Genomic DNA, 23,069 nt, shown 5'->3' with positions numbered 1-23,069 from the left:
GCTGGGGGAGGTGGGGAGAGGACTGTCTCTTCCCCAAGCCTGGCCCTAGCTCCAGGGGGCCTTTTGCCTCAGGCCTTCGGGAGGCTCAAGGGGGAGGCACCCCCATCTAACTGGGGTCCCTGGGATGCACCCACCCTGCCCGCAGCCCCTGCTCCTCAAGGTGCCCCGGTTTGCTTCCAAAGAAGGGATCCGTGTCATGGGCTCAAAACTTCCAGGGCTCCCTGGCCCCTTGCAGTGGACCCCAAGCTTCTCACTCTGGGCCCCTCCCCTCCCTGGGGGCTTCCCCTCCACCCTGGCTCTACCACAAGGCTCCAAGCAACAGTCAAGGCTACTTCCTTTCCTTTTCTCTCCATGAACCTCCTTCCCCAAGACCCTCCTCCTGGCAGGCCCACCCCAGAAGACTCTGGTGGCCTCGGCCCCTTCTGGGTGCTCACCCCATTGCTACACACTGGCCTGTGGGTCCCAGCACCACTCTCCCCCACCGGCCCAACTGGAGCTGGGGGCCTAGCCCGGTCCCTATCCTGGGCAGCCGGCACACAGAAGGTGAAGTCTCGCTGGGAGCTCTCCCTGTGGGCCCTCCTTTCCAGGTGTCCCTCTGCCCAGCCGGATGTATCCGGAACCAGGGCCTGGCCTGGGTAGAGCAGGATCTGGCAAGACGGCAAATCTTGTTCTGCCCGGGGTGGCCCTCCTGCCACACGCCCTCTGACCCCACAGAAGGCCTCAGTTACCGAGATCGTGGACCCTCAGGCTGGACCCGTCCAGCTGCAGAGTTAGTGATGTGCCTTCTTGATCTTGCAGAAACAGGGGACTCTCTGTGCCCTGACCCCTCTCCTTAGCCCCCAACTCATCTTTCAAAACTGGGCATCACACCCCACAGCCTGCCCCATCTCCATGCCGCCCTCCCATCTCTTCCCTAGACCACAAGCTTCCAGAGCAGGGCCAGGGTCTCCAGTCCTCACCTGGTGGGAGGGCCATGCTGGGACCTCCTCAGCTAAGCTGGTGCTGCAAGGGACCAGTGACACAGCCCCGCCGGCCTCTCTGTATGACGTTGCAGGCTGGGACCCTGGACGCAGCCCCAGGGGCAATGGACTACAGGCCGTGCAGGATGCTACAGGGCTCCCCACTTCAGGTCCTGCCCCTCGCCCTGCACAGTCCACCACCCAGGACCCCGCAAAAGCCAAGCCAGCACCACAGCAGTAAGTTGGGTGGAAGATGGAACTTCCCTGCTGGCGAACAGAGCAAATCAGAGGGACAGGGTCACCTTCCCAGGACAGGAAGTCAAGGACCCTTCCCACTGCCCTGGGAGGAAGCATTCTCTCCTCTCTCCGCCCTCTCCGGTACATCCCTTCCCAGGCAGCCATGAGGGGCCAGACAGGATGTGAGGGCGACGGGCAGTTCCTATGTTCTCCCTGCTACATTCCTCAGCCAAGGATCTCAGCCCCCAACTGGGATTCTCCTGGGTTGAGGTGGGTGGGTGAGCCCTGGTCATGTGATTCCTGCTCACCTCTCAGAGGCTGGGGTGGGGGAGGGGTGCTCTTGGGCCATTCAGAACGGACGCATGGGGAGAGCACACAAGGAAAGGTTCTGTACCTCTGTGAGGGGATCCCAAACTCCTGGAAGCAGCCCACTCCACATAACTGCCCCTCCCAGAAATGACAGGCCTCTTGGAACACATGGTGGGGCAGCCCCACCTCCAGCACAACCCTTAAGCCCCACCCCAACGGGTTTGCTCAACATCTGGGCCCTGTCTAAACAGATGTTTGGGCTTCTGCAGAACACAAACAACTGATGTTCATTCACCTGGTCCCAGCCTCTCTCCTAGAACAGGGAATTCCAGGAAGGGGCATGCAGAACTACAGAGGGGGAGGGGAAGAGAGAGGAGGCCTGTCCCTTTGCAGGGCTGGGACTCACTTGGCTCCAAGACAAAAAGTGGTGGCATCTCCAGGGCCAGGGTGGGGAGCGCTGCTTATATCAGAGATTGGAGCTGGGACTCAGAAAAGGAGGTTGGACCACGAGATGCCAAGTGCTCTCGCCTCCAGCAGACTCTCCTGCCCCCACGGTGCCTCCCCTGCTCTGCCCCTTCACGCACCTTCCACGCAGTGTTCCACCTCCTCCAGGTTCCGCAGGGTGATGCGCATGAGGCTGGAGTTGAGCATCAGCTCATTCTTGTGGGCCGGCCACAGGTACGGCGGGGCCGGGTTCACAAAGAAGATCCTGGTGTCCCCAGTGGACACCTGGTTGTCACAGATGAGGGGGTCTCCGAAGCCGCCAATCACCACCTTGTTGCCTCCGTCCAGCAGGCTCTCCTGGGCCACCACATCTTTGCCCTTCAAGTACCGCCAGACCCGAACCTGGGGTGGACACGGGGGGTGCGCAGGTGTCAGTGATCCTCTTCCCACTGGAGAGGGGTGGCCGCAGAGGCTGACACCTGGGCTTTTTCCTCTCTTCCCACCTCACTTGCTCAGGCCAGATGTCCAGAGTAGATAGACCCAAACCCTGGGCAGATGTGTGGAGATCTTTGGGTCAGTCCCCCAGGAGGAAGCTGCAGGGAAGGACACACACGATGGATGCCACTGCCCACCCATGTGTGTCACACACTAGGACACCTGGCCTGCAAACACACCCCTTTCCTCAAGAAGCAGCCCCCCAACCCCCAGCCACCCCAATTCCAATAACGTCCTTCTCGGCTCAGGCTGGTTACGGGAAGGGGACCCAGCCGGCTGGGGTGCCTGCCTTCCGTGCCCCACTCTCCCTATCGCCCCACCCACTGCTCCGGCCATTCTGTATGGGCAGAGCCAGGAGCAGCTAAGGTGGATGATGAAGTTTCAGGGTGATGAGCTCTAAGCTCAGGGCTCTGGGCCAGCCGGGCTCCATGCAGCCCTGTGGGTGGGCAAAGACACCATGCCCCCCGGCAGGTGAAACGCCCTCCTCCTGCAAGGCTCCTACAGTGAGTGCGGTCAAGGCAGCCTGTGAACCTCAAAATCAAGCCTGGGCAGCACAGGGCAGCCCCACCCTCCCCACTCTGCTCTTGGGGCCCTGAGGGTACCTGCTCTGACAAACCAGGCCCTGGGACGCCCATGGCCTGCTGGGGGTGGGGGGAGGAGGGTCGCAGAGGCTGCAGTCAGAACAGGCGGTCCTAAAGGAAAAGGTCCATGGGGATACGTGCCCATGCATGCTGCGCCTAGGAAGACACCCCTTTCCTCGGGAGCTCTGGGGAGCCAGGACTTCCAGAATGGGGAATGAAAGACAATGGTGGCCTGTCCACCTGCCTGCCCCTGCTGGGAGCCTCGGGTCTGAGAAATCTGCAGGGACTCCCTCCACCCTCCAGTGGCCATGGGGAGGTGGGGGAGCCTTGGCCAACTCCCGCCCCCCACCCCTAGACACACAGTAGGCTCTAGAAGGACGACAGCTAGCAGGGGAGGGCTGGGTGGCTTTCATCGCCTCCCCCCACCCCAGCCACACCCAGGAGCAGCGGGGAGGAAGTCGGGAAAATCCTGCAGGGACTTGGCAAAGTGCCCTGGCGGTGGTGGAGGGGAGGGGGCCCGGCGGGGGATCCCAGCTGTAGCCCGCACAGGCCAGGCTGAAAGAAGCTGCCACCCCTCCCCATCTCCAAGGAAGAGGAATGATCCGATTTCTGGTCGGGGAGGTGGTTTTAGGGGCCAGAGGGGGGCAGGGCCCTGGGTCCCTTGAGCCCTCCCTAGGAACAGATTGTGGGAAAAACCCCACTAGACCTATCCCAGGGGGCTCCCAGATCCAACTGAAGGAGAGGCCAGGCAAGTTCCCCCTCCCTGTGGCCGGGGGAGATCCAGGTCTCTCAGGAGCAGGATGGGGCACCTGCCCTGCACCCCGACACTTGAGGCTCAGCAACGGCCCCGCCCACTTATCTGCTCCGGCCCCCAAACACATCACTGCAGCATGCCCCACCAGGAGCCCTGGGGTTGGGAGATAAAATATGCACCCCTCCACTCTCTCCTGACCACCCCTTCTCGCCTCTGGGCGGGGGGGGGGGGGGGGGGGGGGCGACAGCACTGACCACAGGCCAAAACCCCACCTCCACCCCAAGCAGAAAGCGTCACCTCCCCTCGTCCCTGTTCCTTTTCTTTGGCCGGTGGGTAGGGGGTGCGGTAGCCGAACATTCTCCCTGGGGGGAGGCGCACTTGTTTCCAGTAAGGGAGGGGGCTTGGGTTGAAGGGGCAGACACGATCAGGTCTCCGGGGCCTGGGCACCGCGAGGCGGGATGGCAGCGGCACCTCAAGAACTTTCCCTCCAGCGCTCGCGAGTTTTCCCAGACCCGGCGCCCCACGCGGGGGTTGGCGGTCGCCAAGGGAGCGGGCGCGGGCGCGGGCGCTGCGGAGCGTCTGGGGTTCGTTCCCACGGCCCGGGGCGGGGGTCTCAGCGGGGCGGCCGGCGTCGCGATGGCAGGACCTCCGGGCTAGGGGGCCGGGATCGCGGGGGAGAGGCCCCCAACCCAGGCTTCCAGGACGGTCCGAAGGGGGCTCAGGGTCCCGGGGGTCACGCGGGGGCCCACCTTGCACGAGTACGTGTGCTGCACCGGGTCCACGTTGAGGATCTCCTCCACGGTGCCGGTGAGCACCACGTTCGCCTCCTCCTCCCGCCTCTCCAGCGCGCGTTCGGGGCACGTCCCGTCGGCGCCGGGCAGGGCGCGCGCGGCCACCACCAGGAGCAGCAGCAGTGGCTGCAGAGGAGCCTGGCAGGACGGCCGCAGTCTGGCCATGGCGCGGGCGGAGGACGGCGGAAGGCGGCCGGAGCAAGCTCACGGGCCGGGCCGCGCCAGGGACTGGACTGGACAGGACGGGACGCAGCTCCTGGGAGGCGGCGGGAGCGCGGGCGGCGCGGGGGCGGGCCGGGGGCGGGACCGGGGGCAGCACCACCCCCTTCCCGCCTCCCCCCCCCCCCCCCCCCCCCCGCCGGCCCGCCCGCGCCCGCCCCCGGCCCGCCAGGCGCCCTGCGACCCGCGGCGGCCGCGAACAAAGCGCCGGGACGGCGGCGCCGGGCGGAGGCCTGGCTGGGGGAGGGAGAGGGCCAGTCTGGGTCGGGCCAATGTGGGTGATGGGCCTGGCCCGGCCGAGGGGCGGGGGCAGGGCGGGATCGAGGGTGCTCTCCCTGCTGCGGCGCACCCCCACGGACGCCCCTCCCCCGCCTGCGCGGACGTTCCCCACCCCCGCCAGGAAATGCGGCTGAAATCGGGTTAATGCATAATCTGGAAGCGACGTGACGGGACTTCCAAGGGGCTCCAGGCTGCGCCGGGGCTGGGGCGGCGGGGGCTCCCCGGCCGCGGGGAGGGGCTGCCAGATCCGGGGCCCCGCCGCCCCATGACCCCTGCAGGGCTGCGCCCCTCCCTCGGCAGGAGGAACCTGACGGGGGACCCCAGCCCCTCGCTGGAACTGGGGACGGAAGCTCGGCCGACCCGGGACCCCCGGCCTGCCGGGACCAATGCGGGCCGGGGGATGCGGCGATTGGTCGCAACGGAGCGCAGACCCGCCCACCTCCCGGTCCCGGGTCAGCTCCGGCCCCTCTGCAGGGCTGCGGGCTCCCCCTGCTGTCCGAGGCGGCGATTGCGTCTCCGGTGGACGGCCAGCCACGCCCCCTCCCCAGCTCCCCCAAGGCGCTTCTCCAGACCTTCCCACAGGGTCCAGGCGGGTAAACCGAGACCCAGAGGGTCCAGATTAGACCCCGACCTAGCTGAAGATGGTGGAGGTGGGGAGGGAGAGGAGATCCCTCTGTCCCTCCAGGGCCGGGTCTGCCGCACATCCCCTCACCCAAGCCAGCCACAGACCTCTGAGCTGGAGGCAATGAAGGGTGAGCAGCAGCAGAGGCCCCTCGGGGGACACTACGTCGCCTAGACCCTGGTGGGGGGGGTTCAAGAAAGGAGGGTGGCACCGAGGGGGTGTGCTTACACTTGTTAAGTTACAGTATGACAAAGAGGTGGGGTTGGGGGCCCAGGAAATTAGGTTGGAGCCAGGAGCCCTCTCCCCGACACACCTGCATGTCTACACATATTTGTCACAGGCAAGCCAGACCTGGGGGGTCCCCCAGCTCAGATACGGACCCCCACAGACCAGAAAGAGGGCTTCTGGGTCTGCAGCCAAATGCCACTGAAGAGTCTGAAGGCTGAGGACTGAGTGTCCCCAGAGTCATGGACTTTGGCCCAGAGAGGTGTACGTTCTATGCTTCCCCGGCCCCCAGCCCCCACCCCACCCCTCGTGTCTAAGGCTGACTCAGCCTGGCTCCCGAGTGGCTCATGTGGAAAACTGGCACAGAAAAATGCATCCGGTGTGGAAGTGGCTGTAGTTTTGCCAAATTAGGTGCCCCCTATCTGGGACAAACTCTTCCACATGGATGGGAGGAACCCCTATCCCAGGTACCCTCTCACCTACTGGCTGCGGCCCCTCCATGAACTGAACCCTGAAGGAGGGCGTATTTATTTGCTGACTCAGCAGCTCCCCCCCCCCCCCGGCCCCCGATGGTGATGTGAGTGCCCAAGGCCCTGTCACCACTCTTCCCCAGACCAATGCAGGCTGGACAGTGTAGGCTGATGGTTCCTGGAGGGTCAAGAGGCCCCCAGCCCCCAGCTGGTGTGGGGAAGCCTCCCTCACAGCCGGCCCAGGCAGGCCCTACGGACTCACCGCTTCCAGGGACACTCGCCTTGTGGCCTTTGGGACTGGGACCTCGCCAGGTCTTCCCCTCCCTGTGCCACCTGCTGACCCAGATGTGAGGGGTGGGGACCAGTTGTGCAGGCAGGGGCTGACCGTGGCTCAATGTGAAGACAGGGATGGGCTCCAGCAGATATGCCTCTTTTTATTTCTCTAGAAGTTAGCTTCCCAGAGATGTGGGGACACACCAGCAGATATGCCTCTTTTTATCTCTCTAGAAGTTAGCTTCCCAGAGATGTGGGGACACACCTTCAGTTTCTCGGGGGCGGAGGCCACCATTTTGATCCCACTAGGCTTGTCCCTGAACTTGGCCACCCTAGCCTGCTGATTCCCCCAGCGACCCTGGGTCCCCTCTTACCACTCCCTCCTCCACCCCTCCCCCAATCTGACCAGAAGGGTGCAGAACGGTGCTACAGAGGGGGCTACAACTGTATTCCTGATGCTCAGTGGGGCGCCCCCCCCCCCCCGCGGCCCTCCTGGCCCTGCCCCGCCCCCCCGCAGGCGCAGATTCATAAACACGGTGCACATGTTGGTGAGGCCGTACTCCCCCAGCTGGTGCGCGTCCTCCATGGGCTTCCCCTCGAAGCTCAGCCAGAACTGGTCGGCTTGCACGTGCTCCTTTCGGCACACTTGCAGCTTGAGCTCGGCCACCATCTGCGTCAGCCGGACCACGTAGGCGCTGCTGCGACCCTTGTCATTCCTCACCAGGATGTTCAGGGGCTCTTTGCAGCTCTGCACCATCAGCAGGACGGTGCTGTCGGGGCCCAGGCCCTGGCAGACCAGGGGCACCCCATCCTGCAGTACCTTGCGAGTGCCCTGGTGGGCCAGGAGCTGCTGGAAGGCGGGCACGCCGATCTGCTGGGTGATCTGCTGCTTCAGCTCGGATGCCAGCATAGAGTCCCTCAGGGGCACCAGGATCTCCTGGCCCCCGAGCATCTTCACCTTCAGGTTCTTACCCTGTGGGCATCACACAGGCTCAGAGACCCTGGCACCAGTTCTGGGAGCACTGCACGCGTGACACTGGCAGTGGGGCAAGCTGCTAGACCCCGTGATGCTGCCCCCTCCTCTCCAGCCTCCCCTCCCACCAGGAGGGGGACGCCAGGTGCTGGAGAGTGCATGCGGGCATTTCTAGAAGAATAGTCACCACCCACAACCATCATGTTGCCTCCCTTCACCTGCTAAGACGCCCCCCTGTGCTGATCCCAAGGGATCTGAGGGTTGCCCACTGGGCAGAACCCACCTCTGAGGACCCAGACCCTGCTGTCAGAAGGAGCCCTGTCCCTCCCCTCACGCTTAAGAACCTGGGCGTTCTGAGCAGCTCTGCCTGCCTTGCACATGTAGGTGTTCCGCCCCTGGGAGATGCCACCAGGTGGAGGGGTACGAGCCCACCTGCCCCACTTGTCAAACCCGCCTCACCATGGCTGTGGGCTCTGGCGCCAGGTCCTCCGCAAGCACTGGTTGGCTACCTCTCCGCTCTCAGCTCTTCTCCAGCCCTGGCAGCTCAGCCCTTTTAAAGCCTGAGCAACCATGTCAGAGGGCGGTGTCGGGGAGCCAGCCACACAGTAGCCGAATTCAGCTTCAGTTTCGGTTTCCTTTTCCCAAGGCGGGCCCTGGAGTGAATAGCAGAAACAAAACAGAATGACAATGACAAGAAACTGAGGTAGGGGTGGGCTGGGGCTTTCCACCTGGCCAGCGGGGCCTGGGGACTGTGACAGCATCCCCGCCTCCAGGGGTGTGTGTTCAGAAACCCCCTGCATGTCCAACACCTTGGGTCCTTTGCAAGACGCACACACATCATAACATGAGCTAACAATTGGAAACTTTCACTTTCCATTTACCAATCTGCAAAATTAGTAAACTCGGAAATCATTGCCAGGGTTAATTCAGAAATAACATAAAATAGTGACAATCTAAACTACCCAGAGATAACCTCCATTTGTTTATGACAATATTTGTTCAGATTTTTTTTTAATTAATTAATCAATCAATCAATTAATTAATGGCTGCTTGGGTCTTCGTCGTTGTGCACGGGCTTTCTCTAGTTGCAGTGTGTGGGGGGGCTACTCTTTGTTGCTGTGCGTAGGCTTCTCATTGCAGTGGCTTCTCTTGTTGCGGAGCACGGGCTCTAGGCATGCGGGCTTCAGTAGTTGCGGCATGCAGGCTTAGTTGCTCCGCGGCACGTGGGATCTTCCCGGACCAGGGTTTGAACCCGCGTCACCTGCATTGGCAGGTGGATTCTTAACCAATGCGCCACCACGGAAGTCCCTGTTCTGATTGTTTCAATGAAAGATATGTATCTTATTTTCTACAAAAATGAACTCCTGGACACTATTGACAAAGTGAAAAGAAAAACTATACACATAATGGTAGAAAATATTTGCAAATCACATGTCCGATAAGGGTCTAGCATCCATAATATATAAGGAACTTTTACAGCTCAACAACAAAAAGATAAACAACTCAGTTAAAAGTTGGGCAAAAGACTTAAATAGACATTTTAAAATAGAAAATATATAAATGGCCAACATCCACATGAAAAGATGGTCAACATCATCGGTCACTAGGGAAATGCACATCAAAACCACAGTGAGGGACTTCCCTGGTGGTGCGGTGGTTAGGAATCCGCCTGCCAATGCAGGGGACACGGGTTCAAGCCCTGGTCCGGGAAGACCCCACATGCCGCGGAGCAACTAAGCCCGTGTGCCACAACTACTGAGCCTGCGCTCTAGAGCCCGTGAGCCACAACTGCTGAGCCCGCGTGCCACAACTACTGAAGCCTGTGCGCCTAGAGCCCGTGCTCCGCAACAAGAGAAGCCACCACAATAGAAGCCCCCTCACCGCATGGAAGAGTAGCCCCTGCTCGCCGCAACTAGAGAAAGCCCGCGCACAGCAACCAAGACCCAACACAACCAAAGATAAATAAATAAATTTATTTTAAAAAAACCCACAGTGAGATACTATGTCACACCTGTTAGCACAACTATAATAATTAAAAAGGGAATAATAACAAGTGTTGGTGAAGATGTAGAAAAAATGGAACCCTCATACATTGCTGATGGGAATGTGAAATGGTGCAGTCACTGTGGAAAACAGTCTAGTAATTCCTCAAAATGTTAAACAGAATTTTCATGTGACCCAGCAATTCCACTCCTAGGGATATGCCCAAGGGAACTCCAAACAGGTGTTCAGAGAAATGCTTGCACACAAATGTTAACAGTAGCTCTTTTCACAGGAGATGAATGGTAGGAACTGGGGGAGCAAACAAACCCATCAGCAGGTGGATGCATAGCCAAAGTGTGGTCCATCCTTGTAATGGAATATTAGCCATAAAAAGGAATGAAGCACTGACGCAGGCCACAATGTGAATGAACCTTGAAAACATGATGCTCAGTGAAAGAAGCCAGACACAAAAAGTCACATATTGTGTGATTCTACTGATACGAAATGTCCACAAGGGACTTCCCTGGTGGTGCAGTGGTTAAGAATCCACCTGCCAATGCGAGGGACATGGGTTTGAGCCCTGTTCCGGGGAAGACCCCACATGCCGAGGGGCAACTAAGCCCGTGTGTCACAACTACTGAGCCCACGTGCCTAGAGCCAGTGCTCCGCAACAAGAGAAGCCACCACAATGAGAAGCCCACACACTGCAACAAAGAGTAGCCCCCGCTCGCCGCAACTAGAGAGAAAGCCTGCGCGCAGCAACAACGACCCAACGCAGCCAAAAAAAAGTTAAAGAAAAAAATAATTAGGGCTTCCCTGGTGGCGCAGTGGTTGAGAGTCCGCCTGCCGATGCAGGGGCACGGGTTCGTGTCCCGGTCCGGGAAGATCCCACGTGCCGCGGAGCGGCTGGGCCGGTGAGCCATGGCCGCTGAGCCTGCGCGTCCAGAGCCTGTGCTCCGCAACAGGAGAGGCCACAACAGTGAGAGGTCCGCGTACCGCAAAAAAAAAAAAAAAGTGATTGCCAGGGGCTGGGGGCCAGGGGGCATGGGGAGTGACTGCTTCATGGAGACAAGGCCTCCTTTGGGAATGATAAAATGTTTTGGAACTAGATAGAGGTGATGGTTGTACTAAATATACTAAATGCCATTGAATTATATACCTTAAAATGGTTAAGTTTATGTTACATGAACTTCACCTCAATAAAAAAGAAAACTGAAAAAAAGGAAACCCTCATGCTACTCTCACCATTTTCTAAAGTGTTTCATTCACAAGTATCTCACAAACATTTTTCCATATGAATAGATACTTTTATGCAAGTTGTTTTCATGGCTGTATATGTTGCTCATAGTATAATGAGTCCATTATAGAATACAGTGTAATTTAGTTAACCAGTCCCATACTGTTGAATATGTAGGTTATTCTCAAGTTTTCCCTATCACAAACAGCACATCACAGGCATACGTTAGCTAAAAGTAAAAATAAATACTTAGGGAATTCCCTGGTGGTCCACTGGTTAGTAACTCAGGCTTCCACTGCAGGGGGCATGGGTTCAGTCCCTGGTCAGGGAATTAAGATCTCACATGCTGCATGGCACAGCAAAAATAAATAAGTAAATAAATAAATAAAATAAAAATAAATACTTAAAAATAAATACTTTAAAATACATTAAAACTCAAATAAATAGGGCTTCCCTGGTGGCGCAGTGGTTGAGAGTCCGCCTGCCGATGCAGGGGACAGGGGTTCGTGCCCCGGTCCAGGAGGATCCCACATGCCGCGGAGCGGCTGGGCCCATGAGCCATGGCCGCTGAGCCTGCGCGTCCGGAGCCTGTGCTCCGCAACGGGAGAGGCCACAACAGTGGGAGGCCCGCGTACCACAAAAAAAAAAAAAAATCAAATAAATAAAAATTTAGATAAATAAGTAAAAGACTGGAAAAAAACAAATTGTTCTGCATATGAATTAATCATTTCACCTCCCCTCCCCCAAAATCATCTCATATGGCACCAAAGTTGTTAACATGCACAAAACAGTTTAAAAACTTGTTTCTTTATATTATTTTAAGTTTCTATCTCGACACATTCCTTGCATAAATAATATTAGTATTATAAAAAGAAAACTAGAAACATAACAAAGAATATAGAATGTGAAAATCTCTCAATCTCCTTCAGATGACCATTATTTTGTTTTTGTTTTTGGCCATGCGGTGCGGCATGCGGGATCTTAGTTTCCTGACCAGGGATTGAACCCATGTCCCCTGCATTGGGAGCTAGGAGTCTTAACCACTGGACCGCCAGGGAAGTCCCCAGATGACCATTATTAAACATGGCAAAGATACAACAATTTAAATTTTTTAAAAAGAAATTAAAAATTAAAAAATTTTAAAAATTTAAAAAGAGAAAACAAAAACATGGCATATGTCTCCTAATTTCTTAATACTGACATACAGTAATAGAGTATTTTCTTTTAGTTACTTCATTGAATGTCACCTTTTTTTTTTTTTGCGGTACACGGGCCTCTCACTGCTGTGGCCGCTCCTGTTGCGGAGCACAGGCTCCGGACGCGCAGGCTCAGCGGCCATGGCTCAGGGGCCCAGCCGCTCCACGGCATGTGGGATGTTCCCGGACCAGGGCACGAACCCGTGTCCCCTGCATTGCAGGCGGACTCTCAACCACTGCGCCACCAGGGAAGCCCTGTCACCTGCTTTTGACAAGAGGAACTAAACACAAAGGCTTTAGGCAGACAAAGTGATAGCGCCTGGAAGCACGTGTCTCCCTGTCTTGGTGGCTTTTAAGTCACCACAAACTGGTGGCTTAAAACAACAGAAATGTATTCCCTCACAGTTCTACAGAGCAGAGGTCTAAAATCCAGGGGGACTAAATGACCAGGGTTGTCAGCCTGGTTAAAAATAATCTGATTTTATGTGGCTTACAGAAGACACGGATCATCTGAAATATAAGGATATGGGAAACTGAAAGTAAAAGGATGAAAATAAACCTACCAGGTAAATGTTAACTAAAAGGAAGCCAATGTGGCTACATTAACAATTTTATTAACAGATTAACAAAGAAATCTTATTGTAAGGAACGGCACCAAGAAACGGAGGAGAGCTTAAGCAAGTTGTATTTGGGAACGCTCCCGGGCGAGGTTCACTGGTCCGAGAGAAAGGGGCCAGGGAAGTCGCGCCCGGGGGAGGGTTTGGGCAGAATTTATAGGGGAAGAAGGGAAAGGGGTGTGGTGAATCCGGGAGGGCAGCAGGGTATTCCTTATTTGGTGGTCTTTTCGGGTATCCTGGGGGACCGTTAGTCCCGCCCCTCGAAAGGCGGGAAGGCTGGGCCGGGTGGAGAATCCCCAGGTCAGTTCCTGGAACTGGGTGGTCCGGAGAGTCTCCAGGTCAGTTTCTGGAACTGGGTGGTCTGGAGAGTTTCGGTCTGATGCAACCTGTGAGTCTGATTGCGTTCCCCTGCCTCGGGCCAGTTGGCCTTACACTTACAAAGCATTATTAGATACAGAAGGTTGCATAGCAATACAAGGTTGAGTTCATTGGTAAAAAAAAAAAAAAAAAAGATTAAAAATTTGTACGCACCTAATAACATGACCACAGAATACATAAATTCTAGTCACAAACCTGCCTGAATGTCCTATTCATGAAATTACGACAGCCACTTATAAAGGGGTCTTTGGTTAATATTTGGTTTCATTTACAAACTACCTTAAACTTCCTTAAATCTTTAAGACAGTATCTATATCATGTTTAACACACTTGCTTTTATTTTTAAGCCCTTCAATGATCTAACAGCAGCAGTAACAGCAAAAAACCCTCCCAAAAAGTTCGCAGTCCTCACCACGTACACCTGTGCACCCTGGTCCAGGGCACAGTCACCTCTCGCCCAGGCTACTGCGTATACATCCCAGTGGTCGTGCTTCTGGGACGCATATGCTTAGGCTTAGGAGCTTAGGCTTCGTCTGGCCACTCTGCTGGCCCTCTCATCTCCTCTCCTGCCCACCTCCCCCCACCAAGTGCTTGGCTCCAACACTGGCCTCCTTGCCATGGCAAAGAGCTTCTGCAAAAATCCAGGCCGAAGGTGGTGGAGGCTTGCAGCCGGTGGTGAGAGCGCAAGAGGTCAGAAGTGGGCGTTTGGATACATCAGGGAGACAGAGCTGCTGGAGGACCTGATGCGGAAGCATTGCGAGTGGACTCCAAGCGTCAGGATGATGGCAGAATATTGGTCTGAGAACTCTGAGAGGGTCAGATACAGAGGAGGCTGGAGCCTCAGTCAGGCTCCCTCACCAGGCAGAGACCTCTCCAGCTGTCTGGACAGAAGAGTTAGTGTGAAGACTTGCTCCCCAAGTACCAGAGAACTGAAAGGCACGAGGAGAAGCTGGGGCCCTGCTGAGTCACGGGGGGCGGGAGACAGGACCTGAGAGAAAGGGCTGGGGATGTGGAGGGAGGAGGCAGGACCCCAGGCGACGCTGTTGGAACAGCAGCCGAAGGGCGCTGGATCTTCCGCCTCAGGCTCCAGCCCGGACCTGGCCCCTGTGGGAGGGGCTTCCGGTGGGTGGGGCCTCCAGGGTGGGTGGGAAACTGAGAGCTACAGTCAACACCCAGCACCTGGGATCCGGAGCTTAGTCATTGACGCTACACCAGGACACCCCGTGGAGGCGAGGAAGTCCAGAAAGTTGGAGGCTCATCCGTGTGGATTTTGAGATCACCAGAAACTGTGACAGGAGTGTCTGGAGAAGGTGACAGGGAACCAGGAGTAAACCCTTCAGGAAGGTTTTGGTCGACTGTAGTCTGTGTGGTCTGTTAAGAAAGGGGTGGTCTGTTAATAAGGTGAGGTTTCAAAGCTGGGGCCCTTTTGGTGAAGAAGACACCGGTCTGGACGCGCCAAGCAGGAAGGACAGGGAAGCTTACCTCTCCCCAGGAGCGCCGGCCCAAGGAGAGTGGAAAGAAAAGCAGCACCCACGGGGGCCCACAGGGAGGCAGCGTGCCAGGCAGGTAGGGGTTGGAAGGAGATTCTGTCACCACCCAGAAGTTGGGGGACATGGCTCCCCAAATGTGGAGAGGTGTCAACGGGCAATTCAGGAGAAAGATGTTGACAGCGCCCAGATCACGGAGAAGGTACCGTCACGCATCGGGTGTTGGGAGGATGCTCCCACTACCTGGCATCAGGTGGCCAAGGGAAGGTACGTTGGTCTCATGACCTGTAAGGGTGGAAGACGCCCCCTCAGTCACAGGGGTGGGGACTGCCCTTGAACCTCAAGCCTCGTTGTCGGCATCCTGGTGCTCCTGGCTTCTGCCTGGGTCCTGGCTATCTGCTTCCCTCATCTCTAGCCTGAAGGCTGGATTCCTCCAGCCCTGGCCTCTGCCACTTTATCATCCCAGCGACCAACTCCCGAGCTGCAGGAGAGGACCTGCAACAGTTCTAGCCTGGTTACTTGGCAACTCTGGTCCTGGCTGCCTGAGTCCACAGGCCGTTGCCTCTTGGCAGAAGAGGAAGGAACAGGAGGGTAAGGGGTGCCGGAGGGGGTGGTCTGTGATGTCTCTGATGTTCTGGGGCTCATATGCCTGTGGAATGCTGAGGGGCAGAGTGGGAATGCAGGTGCCACCCCCATGTTGGAGGTTGGGAGGGACATGTTCACAGATCACACGTGGCAGACCCCCAAGGGACACTGTCTGAATGATGTTGTGTGGAATGCTGTCACGGTAGGCAGAGGACCATCCCTCCCCCCGCAACCCAAGGCTGGAGCCCAGTGTCTGGCCTGGGAAATACACCCGTCTTTCCACACAGACTCCCCCACTGACTTTCCTGCCTCAGCCCCCTGCTCCCCAAACCCGGTGGCCACCAGTGGGCCCTGGAGATGCCCCTGGGACAACCAGCCAACGGGGGCTTGGCCCACTCAAGCCTGGATCTAGGAAGACAAATAGCTGGCCTTTGATGGCTTGCAAAAATCAACTCAAATCGTCAGCTGGACAGCCAGGGCTGCAGGCTCCGGCGCCTCTCTTCCTGCCAGAGAAAGGAAGGAACAAGATGGGGAGTGGGGTGAGGGAGGGGAGGGGAGGGGCGGGGCGGAGGACCAGATCCGGGGTTTGGGCCATCTTAGTTATTCCAGTTACTACTGTTGTGTAACAAATGACCCCCAAAGGTCACAGTAACAACTGTCCTATTCTGTGAATCAAGAATTGGAACAAAGCACCCAGGAGCAGCTGGGAAGGCATGAGGTGGGTGCTCTGAAGCAGCAGGTTGGGATCACCTGTCTAGCAGCTGAGATTTCTGGGCTCCGGGCTCAATGGCCTCCCCTTGGGGCCTCTCCATGGGGCCAGTTTGGGCTTCCTCACAGAGGGGCAAACGGGTTCCAAGAGCGGGTTTCCCAAGACAGCAAGGTGAACGTGTGTGGCATTTTTAAGGTCCAGCCTCAGAATTCACATCTCACCCCTACCCCTGTCTTTGCTGGTCGATGTCATCACAAAATCTCACCAAGGTGCACCGTAAGGGTATTTGGAGGGGGAGATGTTGCTGTAGCCATCTTTGGAAAATGCAATATTCCACAGCATTCCTCGGCACTATTTCCCAACTGCAGCCCAGGACTCTCCCTCCTTGCTCAGAGCAAGGGAGCCCCTACGACCCCCAGGAGACCCGGTGGCCCTACCAGAGATCAAGCCCAGATGTAAAAGGTGGGGTGGGGGGACGGCCAGAGGTAGGAGGGCCCAGAGACATGACCACACAGACGGTGTGGGTGACAACCCCAGGGAAACTCACTTTGTTCTGGGCTAGTGAAGTCTCCTTGTTGGGGCTGGGGCTGGGAGGCCAAGACACAGGCCCCTGGAGACCCTGGGTGGGGAGGGGGCGTCTCAGAGGGCAGAGGGTGCAGAGGGGCACATGGCCGAGGTGAGTCCAGGTGGCTCCTCCCTGCCTGCGTCTGCTTCCTTCCCCCAGGCAGTAACAACTGAAGCTGACATGTGCTGCGTGTTTTCAGAATAGGAGCTCGTTTATCTTCCCAACAACCCAGGGATAAATGAAAAGATAGCCCACTTTACAGGTGAGGAAACAGGTACCGGAGGGTAAGCGAACCCGTCTAACCACTAGCAGGTAAAGAATGGTCAAACATGGCTCCTCGAGCCTCTCCTTGCGGTCTGAACCCCCTGCTTGTGTGGTCTCCTGGGGGTGGGGGGCTGGGCCCACCCAGACCGGGTCCCAGCGCCCCGCCTGCCGGCCTGGGGTTCCGCCGACGCTTCCCAGCGGGGCACTCGCGGGCTTTCTCTCCTGCGCGCAGCCCGCCGGCGGGGGTGAGGGCGGGGTGGGGACTCCGCGACCCCCGCGGCCTCATCCACCTCAGGGCTGGTCCCAGCCACCCCGGCGCCGGGGCAGTCAGCGCTCCCAGGGCTTTGTGCTCTGGGTGGGTCCCCACCGCCCGCTCCTGCCCGACGCCCGCGGCTTCCCAACGCTCCCCGCCCCGCACGCTCCTCCGCTCCTCCGGGGCTGCGTCTCTGGGGCCTGGCCTCGGGGGCGACAGGCCACAGACAAACCCAGTGTAGCCGCCTCCCGCCCTGCCCCGGGCGCCCCCGCAGACCGCTGAGAGGTCGGTTTCGCGCCGGGGGTGGGATTGGGGGGTTCCAGAGGGCGAGGCTGGGGCCTGACTAGGTTGGCCTCAGAAAGGAGAAAAGGCGTCTACACCGTGACCCCGGGCTGGGACCCCGGGAACTGGTGTTGGGTAAGGGGCCAGCCGGCGACCCCACCCACTAGGTACGCCTAGGACCGAGGTGACCCTTCCGAGCTGCCAGTCGGCCCACTCCGCTGCTCCGAAAAGCCCAGCACGACTCTCCCAGGCCCTGCGCCCACCTGCCCCTGCCCCTCCTCCCTCGGGCCTGTGGTCCCTTTCCACCCTGGGCATGCCACTTCCTCTCCGGGCCTTGCAGATCTGCCTTCTTTCCTGGAACCCACCGCAAAGAAGCCTTCCGGACCACCCAGTCGAAAGAGGGGTTTCCTCTCCCCCAGCAACCTACCCATTTCTTTCTGTCTCTGGCAACTGCGACATAACTTTGTTTGCCGTCGCCCCCCGCGTCGGATTAGAACCCGCGAGACGCTTCCTCAGCTCCAAGGGCAGACCGGGTCTACCGTGGGCCTCAGGAGACATCTGTGCGATGCCGACAAGACGGCCGCCAGGCCACAGTGGGCTGGAACCCTCAGTACTCAGAAGACCAGAGTGCTGGCGCAAGGGAATTCAGAATGAAGACATCAAACACGAAAATAAGCTTAGCCCTCTTTTTTCCCCACAACGCCACTTTGAACTAAAAAACAAAATTTTAACAAGTGTCCCTCATTTTTTGTGAGCCCTACTTTGCTGGTGCTTGGCTCACTGTTGGGTAATCTGGAAGGGAGTGACATCACCAGCGACCATGACATCACCCCATCTGGCTTGTGTCATCATCGACCTTAACCCTGAGACGTCACCAGCCTGACAAATGACAGCCTTACATTCTGTTCCATGACGTCATCCTGTCTGTCTGATGACGTCACTCCGCCCGCCTTGTGGCATCACCTTCACTGGTCCCGTGATGCCACTCTGCCTGTCTACGACCTTGGCCGGCCAGCCTCTCTCCTGCCCAGCGGCTGGTGTTCCACGTCCACTGTGTCACGGGCCTCGTGCAGGTGCTGCAGCCGGCGGGGGTCAGATTCGCAGGCCGCGCGGAGGCCCGAGGGCCCGGCTGGGTCCGCGGAGAGCAGAGGTGCGCGGGCCGAGGCTCGCCGGCTCCTCGGGGGCGCCTCACCCGGTTCCCCTCGCGAGTTTTCCTTTCAGATTTCCCGCGGCCCCAGCTCGCCCGGAAGGTGAGCCTCGCGCCTCCGCCTTCCCGGAGAGGTCCCCTCCCGGCGCACCGATCGGAACGGCGGAGCGGGCGCGGCGACTTCCCCGCCTCGGCCCGGCGCCCCGGCTCGCCTTTGTAGCTCGCGGGGTCGGTGGGCCGGGAGCGGACGCGTGACTGACAGCCAGCGGGGGCTGCGGCCGGGGGCGGGCTGCCCGGAGCCGGCGGCTCATTGGCTGGCGCGAGTGTGGGAAAGAACGCGGAGCCGGATTCACACGCCCCGCGGCGGCGCTTCCTTAAATAGCCAGGCGGCTGGCTGCGCGCGCTCGGTCCCGGAGCCTGGAACCCGCGGGAGAGGGGCTCGGGAAGCCGTGCGTCCGGCCCGCCCTCGGCCCCGCGCTGCGCGGGGGCGCACCATGCCTGCCAACACCCCGGGGAAGTTGAGGGCCTCGCCGCGGGCGGGAGCGCCGGCCGGTGCCCGCCGGACCCCGGACCAGCCCCGGAGCGCGGCCGAGCACCGGAAGGTGGGGACCCAGCCGGACGCGGTTGGCAGGAGCGGGGGGGATGAGGGGAGCTGACGCCCGGGGGACTCAGCCGCTGCCGGCCCCGCAGTCCTCCAAGCCCGTCATGGAGAAGCGGCGCCGAGCGCGCATCAACGAGAGCCTCGCTCAGCTCCAGAGCCTCCTCCTGGACGCCCTCAGGAAAGAGGTGAGTCGGGGGCGGGAGGGCGAGATCGGGGAGCCTGGAATCCCGGCGCTCCTGGGCTGCCAGCCGCCCACACCGGCCCCGCCCCCAGAGCTCCCGCCGCTCGAAGCTGGAGAAGGCGGACATCCTGGAGCTGACCGTGAAGCACCTGCAGAGCCTGCGGCGCGTGCAGGTGACAGGTGAGCGCGGGCGGCGGCGGCGAGGGCTCTGGGGCCGGAGCCGCCGCCACCGCGGGCCCCGACCGCCTGTCCCCTGCCGCCTCCGCAGCCGCCCTCCGCGCCGACCCGGCAGTCCTGGGCAAGTACCGCGCCGGCTTTCACGAGTGTCTGGCCGAGGTGAATCGCTTCCTGGCTGGCTGCGAGGGCGTCCCGGCCGACGTGCGGTCCCGCCTGCTCGGCCATCTGGCGACCTGCCTGGCCCGGCTGGGGCCCTTGCGCCGCCCGCTTCCACCGGCCCCTGCCGCCGAAGTTCTGGCGCCCGCGGTTTACGCGGGCCGCTCGCCGCCGCCAGCCTTCGACGGCCCCTGCCCCTTGCCGCGCTCCGGGGCGGTCTTGGCGCCGCCCTTCCTGCGGGGCCGGACGGGGGAACCCCTCGCCGCCCCCGGGGCCGCGGCTCAGGGCCGGGGTGCACCCTGGAGGCCGTGGCTGCGGTGAGGTCGCGGCCCCAGAACCCGCTGAGACTGTGCCAGAAAATATTTATTTCCAGAGACCGCGTCGGGAGCTTTGTTTTGTCGTCTTCGTGAAGGGTCCAGTCCGGCAGAGGCCCGGCAGCGGGGTCGGCTGATGTCTTCGCGCGAGCGGGCAGGGCGGGCCGCGGGGGTTCTGCTCCCACCTGGGCCCGCAGGTGCCCGGCGCGGAGGTTCGGCCGGCCTTGCGTTTGCCTGTATCTAACTGCGCTGGAGCCGCGACCCGCCTTGGAGTCGGGGCGGGGGGGAGGGTGTGTGAGAGGTCCCGCGGGAGGCTCAGGCAGGACGGGGCCAGTCATCACTTTTTCCAGAATGTCTCCCCGTGCTGGGAAGCGGTCCCGCAGCATCACTGGGCATGTTGTTTCCCACTCTCACTCGCGAGGACCCTGGAAGGTGGAGACACGTATTTTCACACTGTTGTCTTGGTGCTGAGCTGTGGTGAGGGCTGACTGTCCCTGAAGCTTCGGTTCTGGCCTGTTCCACGTCCTGCCTTCTTGTGGCCGAGCACAAAGCTGCCTGTGCCCACCCGTGCGTTGAGCCTGCCCCAGGCCAGTGTCTGCCCAGGAGAGGGCTGCCAGCAGGAGAGGGCATCTGAGTCCCAGGGGCAGGGAACGGGGGCCAGCCCGACAAAGGGTACTTAGTGCTGGGGCTCTTCTCCTGCCAGAGTCCAGCCCTGCTGTGTGCCCCATCCTGCCCTGAGAGGGGAGGTCCCCCTTCAGTACAAAGGAACTGGCATTGGTCCGGCCTACACGTCCGTCCTGAGCACCAGCTGTGTGTTCACCCTACAATACAGCGATCCTAGGCAGCGTTGGGCATGGCCCCCCACCCCCCACCCCGGGAGTCGCTGTCCTGTGGTCCCAGGCCTCCCCAGGCTGCTGCTGGGGGCTGTGCTCCAGGTGCGGTGAGGGCGTGGTCCAAGGCACGCAGCTAGGACTGCAGTGTCTCATCCTGAGCCCTGCTGAGGCTGAGGCAAGATCTGTTTCCCAACCACAGCCAAGTTCACCTGATGGTTGCCGGCCACCTGCCTGGCCAGGGACCATCGCGGAGGAGGAGGGTGAATCACTGCCGGGGCTGGCCCGCCCCTCCTCCAGTGGCCCCATCAGCTCCCGTGCCTGTGTCATGCGCAGGGTTCACCTGCCCTCCTGGACTCAGCTGTGCACACCCGGCAGGGCCTGCCACGTCCCACCAAGCCAGTTCCTCCCCGGCCTCTAGCTGCCTGGCCCATCTTCCTGAGTGTCCAGGGCCCAGGCCAGTGGTCCTGGACAGTTGCAGCCATGCAGGCCGGGTGCCGCACCCTCTGCACACAGGCCCTGGGGAGGCTGGGAGAGCCGGGGCTCCAGCAGGACTGTGGGGGAGTTGCTCCTGACCAGCCTGGGGGGCCCTCCCAGCAGGAGAATTGTAGAGGGTCCATTTCAGAAGCCAGAAGTTCAGCTTGGCTGGGGGAGGGGAACCGCTCAGGGAGGGCCTCAGTGCAGGAGGGGTTGGGGGGGGTGCTTTGGGATATGAAGCTGGGTGGGTGGGTTGGTGGGTAGGGGGAGCACCCCGCCTGGTGGCCAGAGAGAAGGGCTGCCTGGGAAGGTCACCTGGAACTTGGGTCATCACACTCTCCCTTCTCCAGGGAGGGGGTGGCGACAGCGCCAGACCAGACCCCCCACCTCCGTCCCAGGGACTTGCCCCCTCCCTTACTTCCTGTCCCTGGCCATCTGTTCTCAAGACGCTATTGCCAAAGGGATCTTTGCGCCGAGCACCCTGTTAGCCCTCCAGGGACCTCTCAGGCTCAGAGGGAACCACACTGTTCCTCAGACAGGCAAGCTCCTCTCGTCTCTATCCCTTTGTACTCACCCCCCCCACCCCATTCTCTCCCCACTTTCCCACCTGAGGCAGCCACCCCAGGCTCCGAGGGCTCTGGAGGCCAGGGCCGTGTCTCTGTCACTCACTCCTGTCCCCAGCACCTGCCTGGAACAGGAAGATGCTCAGGTCGGGCTCAGGCCATACAGATCTCGTTAATTAGCTTGGATGAAGGAGGAGCCAGGAGGTTTGCCGAGGGTGTCGCCCTTGGTTAGATTAGGGGGGTGTGAGGGAGCACACTGGGGCCTGAGGCTGGGCCCCTCCCCAGGCCACCCCTCCGCAGTATCCTTGTCTGTGGGAGGAGGCCACACCCCTCTCCCCACTCAGCCTGGACACCTGCGCCATCCGCGGAGAGCTGGGTTGGGGGGGGGTCTCCCCCTCACACCAGGGGCTCTTCCTACTGCTATCCTCCCCCCTTCTCTGCCCGTTTCCTGCCCCCTCCCATGCCTCAGAGGGGCTCTGGGTAATTCCTCTGTCCCCCTCCACCCCTTTGGCTTGGCCTTTGTCTTGCAGGCCTTTCCTGCAGAATAATAGAGGAAGCATCTTCTCGTGGCTGTGTTGGGGGTGTGGGAGGAATCAGAACTTCCTCCTCCTGGGGGTGGGTGTGGCCAGAAGCCCTGCTGATCATTTCTCCTCCACTGGCAGGTGGAGCCTCATTCATCTGTGGCCTCCTTCCAGCCCAGTTGGACCCTGGCAGGGACCAAGGGTCAATAAATGTCTGCTGAGTTCATGTGCAAGGTCAGGTGATCTGCCTGCCTCTGTGGGTGTCTCAGCCCTGTGGAGCCCTGTGACGCTGGGCCCCTCTGTCTTGCCTGTGGGGTCAGGGCTTGGGGACCAGACAATGACAGCAAGTCATAGGTGTTTGAAATATGGAGAAAGAATTAATCCTCATGGTGACAGAAGTCCTCCTGGCCAGGCCCATGAAACTCCAGTCACTTGGGAATTTGGGGTGGGGCAGGGCCTGGGGCTGCTTGGAGCCCTGGCTTGTGAGAGGTGAGGCCTTAGCACCCCCACCAGAACTCCTACGGTTGCCAGCAGCCTCTTCCTCTCCCCTGGCACGCACTGGCATGCCCTGGCTCCAGGGCCTGCTCCCTTTTCCCGAGGAAGAAGCTGAGCCCAGAGGGTCCTGCGGCTGTGCCTGGCTCCTCTCTCCTCCATGGAGCCCTGGGGGGCATACTCATCCTAGGATGCACCCTTGGGCGAGGAAGGAGGCCCCCAAGAGCCCCCACCTGGTATTCAGCCTTGTAAATGTACTGAGGTTGACCTGCGTGACCAGTAAGATCCTGTAGAAGACGAGGTTGCAGGGCATCCTGGCCTACCTCTTTGTCTCATATTCTCCACTCTGAGGGAGGCCAGCTGTTCTTTGCTATGGAGAGGCCAACAGTGTGGTGTTTAGAAGCAGATCCTCCGGCCCTGTCG

The 23,069-nt window shown here is 59.8% G+C and overlaps 2 protein-coding genes across 2 annotated transcripts; one reads left to right on the top strand and one right to left on the bottom strand.

The window, feature by feature from the left end:
- Positions 1-7,028: 7,028 nt before the first annotated feature.
- ISG15 (ISG15 ubiquitin like modifier) lies at positions 7,029-14,656 on the bottom strand. The gene is made up of 2 exons (XM_065890588.1): positions 14,525-14,656; positions 7,029-7,631 (listed from the first exon to the last, which is right to left on the bottom strand). The coding sequence occupies exons 1-2, from the start codon at positions 14,654-14,656 to the stop codon at positions 7,029-7,031; spliced, it is 735 nt and encodes a 244-aa protein (XP_065746660.1).
- A 4,172-nt stretch (positions 14,657-18,828) lies between these two features.
- HES4 (hes family bHLH transcription factor 4) lies at positions 18,829-19,770 on the top strand. The gene is made up of 4 exons (XM_065890506.1): positions 18,829-18,936; positions 19,025-19,120; positions 19,209-19,296; positions 19,385-19,770. Exons 1-4 carry the CDS (start codon positions 18,829-18,831, stop codon positions 19,768-19,770), a joined length of 678 nt encoding a protein of 225 aa, XP_065746578.1.
- Positions 19,771-23,069: the final 3,299 nt, after the last annotated feature.

This window comes from Phocoena phocoena, chromosome 1, assembly GCF_963924675.1.
Source record: "Phocoena phocoena chromosome 1, mPhoPho1.1, whole genome shotgun sequence".
Taxonomy (NCBI): domain Eukaryota; kingdom Metazoa; phylum Chordata; class Mammalia; order Artiodactyla; family Phocoenidae; genus Phocoena; species Phocoena phocoena.
The sequence above is the reverse complement of the archived record's forward strand: the minus strand, read 5'-3'. Positions and strand labels throughout refer to the sequence as shown.

Excerpts from the sequence above, each read along its gene's own strand:
- ISG15 (XM_065890588.1), bottom strand. The coding sequence starts at position 14,656 with ATGTCCCCCAACTTCTGGGTGGTGACAGAATCTCCTTCCAACCCCTAC. Across the intron at positions 7,632-14,524 it reads GCCGGCGCTCCTGGGGAGAG|GGTAAGAACCTGAAGGTGAA; the intron begins GTAAGCTTCCCT and ends TGATGCCCACAG.
- HES4 (XM_065890506.1), top strand. The coding sequence starts at position 18,829 with ATGCCTGCCAACACCCCGGGGAAGTTGAGGGCCTCGCCGCGGGCGGGA. Across the intron at positions 19,121-19,208 it reads TGGACGCCCTCAGGAAAGAG|AGCTCCCGCCGCTCGAAGCT; the intron begins GTGAGTCGGGGG and ends CCCCGCCCCCAG. Across the intron at positions 19,297-19,384 it reads GCGGCGCGTGCAGGTGACAG|CCGCCCTCCGCGCCGACCCG; the intron begins GTGAGCGCGGGC and ends CCGCCTCCGCAG.